This window comes from Rutidosis leptorrhynchoides, chromosome 9 (assembly GCF_046630445.1).
Source record: "Rutidosis leptorrhynchoides isolate AG116_Rl617_1_P2 chromosome 9, CSIRO_AGI_Rlap_v1, whole genome shotgun sequence".
Lineage (NCBI taxonomy): Eukaryota > Viridiplantae > Streptophyta > Magnoliopsida > Asterales > Asteraceae > Rutidosis > Rutidosis leptorrhynchoides.
The window spans coordinates 247,981,418-247,990,163 of NC_092341.1; the positions used below are offsets into that span (position 1 = coordinate 247,981,418).

An 8,746-nucleotide genomic window follows, 5' to 3' on the forward strand; every position below is an offset into this window, starting at 1 on the left:
GCAATCATCAGTATGTTTGGTAAAAAGAGAATAATCATTCACACTTTGAACAAAGCCATATTCAAACAATGTTTCACAAAATTTCTCATTTCATTTCCTAGGAGCTTGTTTTAACCCATAAAGAGACTTAACAAGTTTACAGACTCTTTTGTCATCTTTATCAAAATATCCCTCAGGTAAAGTCATATAAACATCTTCAGTTAAGTCACCATAAAGAAAGGCATTATTTATGTCAAGTTTATGTAAAGACCAGTCATTTTGAATAGCAACAGTAATAATGACTCTAACAGTAACCATTTTAACAACATGAGAGAAGGTTTCATCAAAATCTAGACCTTCTCTTTGATTATAACCATTGGCAACTAATCTAGCCTTGTATCTATCTATTTCACCAGAAGGCCTATATTTGATTCTCTAAACCCACTTTGATCCTATAGGTTTTCTATCACAAGGCAAATCAGTAATAATCCAAGTATTATTTCTAAGAAGGGCTTCAATTTTCTCATTCATAGCATTAACCCAATTCTTATCCTTTGATGCCTCTTGGTATGACTTAGGTTCTTGACTTTATTTAAACAAGTGATAAAACAGAAATTTTCAGAACCAAGTTTAGAATATGTTAAGTAATTTTTAAGACCATACTTTACCTTATTATCAAGTACATAATCATTTAATCTTTTTGGTAAAGTTGTTCTTCTCCTTGTTCTTCTTAAATTTTCAGCATTTATATTAACAGTATCTTCTAATGTATCATCTACATTAGAAGTGCCCTCAGGGACATCATTATGTCCACCAGATGTTCCTTCATAGGAAGTTGCATGTCTGCCATCACCTGTTGACTCAGAAGAGTCAACTGGAGTAACATGTCTACCATCATCCTTTGGACTGTGTCTCCCTTCATCATTGGGACTTATGGGATCCATTTGGTTTAAAACAGTTGACTTATCTATATTAGACTCATGAACAATTTCAGAATCATTTTCAAACATTGTAAAATCAAAGAAATTTTAATGATTTACACTATTTTCATCAAGGTTCACTTTGTAAACAGACTCAGTTTTGAAAGGATAAACATGCTCATAAAACTTAACATCTCTTGAAAAAATAAAGCATTTATTTTCTAAATCAAATATTTTATATCCTTTTTGAGAAGTAGAATAACCTACAAAGACACATTTAAGAGACCTTGAAAAAAATTTATCAGTTTGATTTAAAACATTAGTAAAACAAAGACAGCCAAAGGATCTTAAATGGGAGAAATTAGGACAAGAACCATAAATCAACTCATAGGGACACTTTCCAGATAAGACAGAGGATGGAAGCCTGTTAATTAAATAAGTAGCAGTTAAGATACATTCAGACCAAAGATACAAAGGAATCCTCCCCTGAAACATAAGGGACCTAGCAACATTTAGAGGGTGCCTATGTTTCCTTTCAGCAATCCCATTCTGCTGAGGTGTGTAAGCACAAGATGTCTGATGTACAATGCCTTTAGTTCTAGTAAACATTTTCATTTTTGTGTTAACAAATTCAGTTCCATTATCAGTTCTTATAGTTTTAATTTTGACATTAAATTGATTGAATAAAAGATTGTAAAGATTTTCAATATGATCAAACACAGTATCTTTGGTTTTTAAAAGATAAGTCCAAACAGCTCTAGAAAAATCATCCACTACAGTTAAGAAATACCTAAAACCTTCCTTACTTTTGATTTTATATGGACCTCAGACATCTAAATGCATCAACTCCCCAACACCTTTTGTTTTATGTTCACTTAATGGAAAAGGTTCTCTGGTTTGTTTAGCTTTATGACATATATCACAAGGTTCACTAAAATCAGTATTATTTAAGTTAAGGTATGTTTTAAGTATATTTAACACTTGACTAGCAGGATGACCAAGTCTATTATGCCAAATACTGGTTTTAAACTTAGAATTATTTGAAACATTAGACATGATAGTCTTACCATTAACACATTCATCAAAAAAAATAAAGACCATCACTTTCACTACCAGTCCCCATCAATCTTTTTTTGAAGAAAATCCTGAATATAGCATTTATTAATGTCAAAACTCACAACTAAATTACTATCTTTTATTAATTTGTTAACAGATAACAGGCTAACACAGTATTGAGGAATAACCAGAACATCATACAGCTTAATATTATTGGAAAGTTCTAAATTTTCCATTTGAAAAATCTTGGCATTAGTACCATTAGGATGATTAACAGACAAATTTAAATCAGATACATTAACACCATTGCTTAAATTTTGAGAAGAAGAAACCATATGTTGGTTTGCACCAGAATCAATTATCCATCCTTTAGAAACCATATTATTATTTTTTGAACTATTAGCACAAAAGAATTTATCAAAATTTATGTTAAAGAAAACATTATTATTTGTGAAATTACCTGACATGTTAACATCCAGGTGGTTTGAAGAAGGTTTCTCATTTACCAAGCTAACCAACTTCATAATTTGATCACTGGTTAACTGAACAGAAGAGCCAGAACTACCATTTTTATCAGTAGCACAGTTATTACTATTAAATCTTGGTGACCCTTGATTAAAAGGTTTTTTAATATATCCAGGTGGATAACTAATAAGTTCAAAACACCTATCAACAGTATGACCTAGCATATTGCAGTTAGTACACTTTAAAGGTGGATTTATGTATTTCTTCTTGTTATTGTAACCACTATTATTGTTGCTAGTATTGCTGGTTTTACTCACAAAGGCAGATGATTGATTTTTAACAGAGTTATTGGAATGTAACCTATGAGACTCATCTCTAGAAATAATAGAGAAAGCAGTTTTAACATTTGGAACAGGATCAGATGTAAGAATTTGAATCCTAATAGGCACATACACATCATCTAGACCCATTAAGAACTGCATGAGTTTAAAAATTGATTATGTTCTTTAAAAGATTTATTAGCAGAGACTATATCATCAATTTTAATCATGTCATCAAATTGTCTCCACATAGCATTCAGCTTATGATAATAATCAGACAAAGGTTGGCCAGCTTGACTACAAGAATTAATATTTTGATATAGATTAAAAGTAACAGAAGCATCAATCTTATCATAGGTTTCTTTTAACTCAATCCAAACAGATTCAGCAGTCTTAGAAAAAAATTGTCCATTATAAACATCTTCAGATAATGACATTAATATCCAAGTAAGCACAACAGAATTACATCTATCCCATTGACCAAGAAGAACATCATCATCTTCATATTCAAACCTAGCACAAGAACCATCAATAAATCCTAGCTTATTTTTAGTTTGTAATGCAAGTTTCAAAGCACAGGACCACACATTATAATTTTCAGTTCCTTTCAATTTCTGTGTAATTAATGGAGCACCAGAAGTGTTACTAGGATGTAAATATAAAGGATCATTAAATTCAAGTTTGCTAATCTTGGTTGGACCAACAGTAGAATCACTATCAGACATAATGAAACACAGATAAAAAACAAATAACAAGAAATCAAAGAGAATAACAAGAATAACAGTAAATCACAAAAGCAATTATCAAAGAGAAAACAAAAAAACACATAAAACCGCAACAAATCCACAGTTCAGACACATATAAGGATAAGAAACAAACCCCACTGGACTGGTTACTAACCAGGAAACCTGTAGAGATGATTTACAAGAAAAAATATAGGTCAAGATCAATCTACGCTTGATCAGGTTTTCATAGATCTCAAGGATCCAGATCAAGAGTTGGGTGTAGAGATCAGGTTAGGGTAAAAGAAAGCACTAATAAACACGAGACTCCCCTTTGAAGACAAATCTGCAGCGGAAGAACAAGAAGATCAAGACGAACAAACCCTAATTTATCAAACTAGGGTTTCTCACCAAAAATCTTCTAATCAACAGCAAATCGACGCAAAACAGAATCCACAAGTCGTTGTCGTATCCAAATACAGTAGAAACAGTAATACCTTCAGCCGATCTTGAAAGAAACAATCGAAGAAATGAAACCCTAATTTTTCAGATCAGAAAAATTAGAATCAATTGAGCACCGGATCGAACGATATCAAGCCTTACCTGTAGTGACCCGAACTTTTCCATGTTTATATATATTAATTGAGATTTATATTTACATGATTAAATGTTTCCAACATATTAAGCAATCAAACTTGTTAAGACTTGATTAATTGAAATAGGTTTCATATAGACAATTGACTACCCAAGTTGACCGGTGATTCACGAACGTTAAAACTTGTAAAAACTATATGATGACATATATATGGTTATATATATAGTTAACATGATATTGTGATAAGTAAACATATCATTAAGTATATTAACAATGAACTACATATGTAAAAACAAGACTACTAACTTAATGATTTTGAAACGAGACATATATGTAACGATTATCGTTGTAACGACATTTAATGTATATATATCATATTAAGAGATATTTGTACATCATAATATCATGATAATATAATAATTTAAAATCTCATTTGATATTATAAACATTGGGTTAACAACATTTAACAAGATCGTTAACCTAAAGGTTTCAAAACAACATTTACATGTAACGACTAACGATGACTTAACGACTCAGTTAAAATGTATATACATGTAGTGTTTTAATATGTATTCATACACTTTTGAAAGACTTCAAGACAATTATCAAAATACTTCTACTTAACAAAAATGCTTACAATTACATCCTCGTTCAGTTTCATCAACAATTCTACTCGTATGCACCCGTATTCGTACTCGTACAATACACAGCTTTTAGATGTATGTACTTTTGGTATATACACTCCAATGATCAGCTCTTAGCAGCCCATGTGAGTCACCTAAAACATGTGGGAACCATCATTTGGCAACTAGCATGAAATATCTCATAAAATTACAAAAATATGAGTAATCATTCATGACTTATTTACATGAAAATAAAATTACATATCCTTTATATCTAATCCATACACCAACGACCAAAAACACCTACAAACACTTTCATTCTTCAATTTTCTTCATCTAATTGATCTCTCTCAAGTTCTATCTTCAAGTTCTAGGTGTTCTTCATAAATTCCAAAAGTTCTAGTTTCATAAAATCAAGAATACTTTCAAGTTTGCTAGCTCACTTCCAATCTTGTAAGGTGATCATCCAACCTCAAGAAATCTTTGTTTCTTACAGTAGGTTATCATTCTAATACAAGGTAATAATCATATTCAAACTTTGGTTCAATTTCTATAACTATAACAATCTTATTTCAAGTGATGATCTTACTTGAACTTGTTTTCGTGTCATGATTCTGCTTCAAGAACTTCGAGCCATCCAAGGATCCGTTGAAGCTAGATCCATTTTTCTCTTTTCCAGTAGGTTTATCCAAGGAACTTAAGGTAGTAATGATGTTCATAACATCATTCGATTCATACATATAAAGCTATCTTATTCGAAGGTTTAAACTTGTAATCACTAGAACATAGTTTAGTTAATTCTAAACTTGTTCGCAAACAAAAGTTAATCCTTCTAACTTGACCTTTAAAATCAAATAAACACATGTTATATATCTATATGATATGCTAACTTAATGATTTAAAACCTGAAAACACGAAAAACAACGTAAAACCGGATTTACGCCGTCGTAGTAACACCGCTGGCTGTTTTGGGTTAGTTAATTAAAAACTATGATAAACTTTGATTTAAAAGTTGTTATTCTGAGAAAATGATTTTTATTATGAACATGAAACTATATCCAAAAATTATGGTTAAACTCAAAGTGGAAGTACGTTTTCTAAAATGGTCATCTAGACGTCGTTCTTTCGACTGAAATGACTACCTTTACAAAAACGACTTGTAACTTATTTCTCCGACTATAAACCTATACTTTTCTGTTTAGATTCATAAAATAGAGTTCAATATGAAACCATAGCAATTTGATTCACTCAAAACGGATTTAAAATGAAGAAGTTATGGGTAAAACAAGATTGGATAATTTTTCTCATTTTAGCTACGTGAAAATTGGTAACAAATCTATTCCAACCATAACTTAATCAACTTGTATTGTATATTATGTAATCTTGAGATACCATAGACACGTATACAATGTTTTGACCTATCATGTCGACACATCTATATATATTTCGGAACAACCATAGACACTCTATATGTGAATGTTGGAGTTAGCTATACAGGGTTGAGGTTGATTCCAAAATATATATAGTTTGAGTTGTGATCAATACTGAGATACGTATACACTGGGTCGTGGATTGATTCAAGATAATATTTACCGATTTATTTCTGTACATCTAACTGTGGACAACTAGTTGTAGGTTACTAACGAGGACAGCTGACTTAATAAACTTAAAACATCAAAATATATTAAAAGTGTTGTAAATATATTTTAAACATACTTTGATATATATGTATATATTGTTATAGGTTCGTGAATCAACCGGTGGTCAAGTCTTACTTCCCGACGAAGTAAAAATCTGTGAAAGTGAGTTATAGTCCCACTTTTAAAATATAATATTTTTGGGATGAGAATACATTTAGGTTTTATAAATGATTTACAAAGTAGACACAAGTACGTGAAACTACATTCTATGGTTGAATTATCGAAATCGAATATGCCCCTTTTTATTAAGTCTGGTAATCTAAGAATTAGGGAACAGACACCCTAATTGACGCGAATCCTAAAGATAGATCTATTGGGCCTAACAAACCCCATCCAAAGAACCGGATGCTTTAGTACTTCGAAATTTATATCATATCCGAAGGGTGTCCCGGAATGATGGGGATATTCTTATATATGCATCTTGTTAATGTCGGTTACCAGGTGTTCACCATATGAATGATTTTTATCTCTATGTATGGGATGTGTATTGAAATATGAAATCTTGTGGTCTATTATTATGATTTGATATATATAGGTTAAACCTATAACTCACCAACATTTTTGTTGACGTTTTAAGCATGTTTATTCTCAGGTGATTATTAAGAGCTTCCGCTGTCGCATACTTAAATAAGGACGAGATTTGGAGTCCATGCTTGTATGATATTGTGTAAAAACTGCATTCAAGAAACTTATTTTGTTGTAACATATTTGTATTGTAAACCATTATGTAATGGTTGTGTGTAAACAGGATATTTTAGATTATCATTATTTGATAATCTACGTAAAGCTTTTTAAACCTTTATTGATGAAATAAAGGTTATGGTTTGTTTTAAAATGAATGCAGTCTTTGAAAAACGTCTCATATAGAGGTCAAAACCTCGCAACGAAATCAATTAATATGGAACGTTTTTAATCAATAAGAACGGGACATTTCAGTTGGTATCCGAGCGTTGGTCTTAGAGAACCAGAAAATTTGCATTAGTGTGTCTTATCGAGTTTGTTAGGATGCATTAGTGATTCTGGACTTCGACCGTGTTTTCTTTAAAAATGATTGCTTAACATTTTTGTTGGAAACTATATATTTTTAACATATGAATATTATGTGATATATTAATCTCTTAACGTGTTTGATATTATGTGATAGATGTCTACCTCTAGAACAAGTCCCATTGACTCACCTAATAATAATGAAGAGTCAAATGTAAATTGGAATGATTCGTGGACTGATTCACAAGTTCCCGAAGAGGAACCGGAAGAAGAGTCGGAACCGGAAGAAGAATCGGAACCGGAAGAAGAATCGGAACCGGAAGAAGAATCGGAACCGGTGGGGGAAATAATAAAACGGTTAAGTAAAAGAGAATCCTCAACCAACCGAACAAGGTTAATTATGGTCAATGGTGTTTCCGCCAAGGAAGCAAAATATTGGGAGGATTACCAATTCTCCGATGAATCGGATTCCGACGAGAATTCCAATGATGTTATAGAAATTACCCCAACTGAATTTAAAAAGGCAAAAGAAAATAATAAGGGAAAGGGCATAAAAATAGAGAAATCTAATTCCAACCCCGATGAACTTTATATGTATCGTCAACCCCCGAAGTCCTTAAGTTGTAACAATGACCCGGGAACCTCTAAACCACCAGGTTTTTCTAAACCAATGTGGACAACGACGGCTCGTATTAGGGGAACATCATATATCCCTAGAAACTTGGCAAAACGAACCAAAACCGAAGAAGAAGAAACGAGCGAGTCGGAATAAGATAGTTGTATTCGTGTGGTGTAATATATGTAATATAGTGTTCTTATGCTTTATGATATATGTAAAAATTGCTTGTATTAATAAGTATTTTTTTTTATGAATCTAACTCTTGTCTATTTTACAGTTTAAAAACACAAAATGGATAGACAACCCAATATTTTAAGAGACCTACCCGGAGACATGATTGATGAAATCTTGTCTAGAGTCGGCCAGAATTCCTCGGCACAACTATTTAAGGCGAGATCAGTTTGTAAGACATTCGAAGAACGTTCCAAGAATGTCTTGGTTTATAAGAGACTTTCGTTTGAAAGATGGGGGATAGCACATTGGGAAACCCATAAGTTACGATGTGTTTACTTTGACGCATATATTGCGGGGAACCCAAATGCTATTTTACGCAACGGGTTAAGAAATTATTTTGACTCAATATATCCGAATATTGGACTTCGTGATTTAGAAAAAGCGGCTAACATGCAACATAAAGAAGCATGTTATGCTTACGGATTAGTAATGTTCGCTTCTCACCAAAGTGAGAACAAGAACATCGGGCTACAACTATTAAACAAAACGTTTCCACAAGTGACGGAGTCGGTAATTGGGGTAAGAA

General features: G+C 32.0%; 1 protein-coding gene across 1 annotated transcript; it reads right to left on the reverse strand.

Annotated features, from left to right (window-relative positions):
* Nucleotides 1-2,889: 2,889 nt before the first annotated feature.
* On the reverse strand, nucleotides 2,890-3,465 carry LOC139868666 (uncharacterized). Its single transcript, XM_071857000.1, has one exon. The coding sequence runs from the start codon at nucleotides 3,463-3,465 to the stop codon at nucleotides 2,890-2,892; it is 576 nt and encodes a 191-aa protein (XP_071713101.1).
* Nucleotides 3,466-8,746: the final 5,281 nt, after the last annotated feature.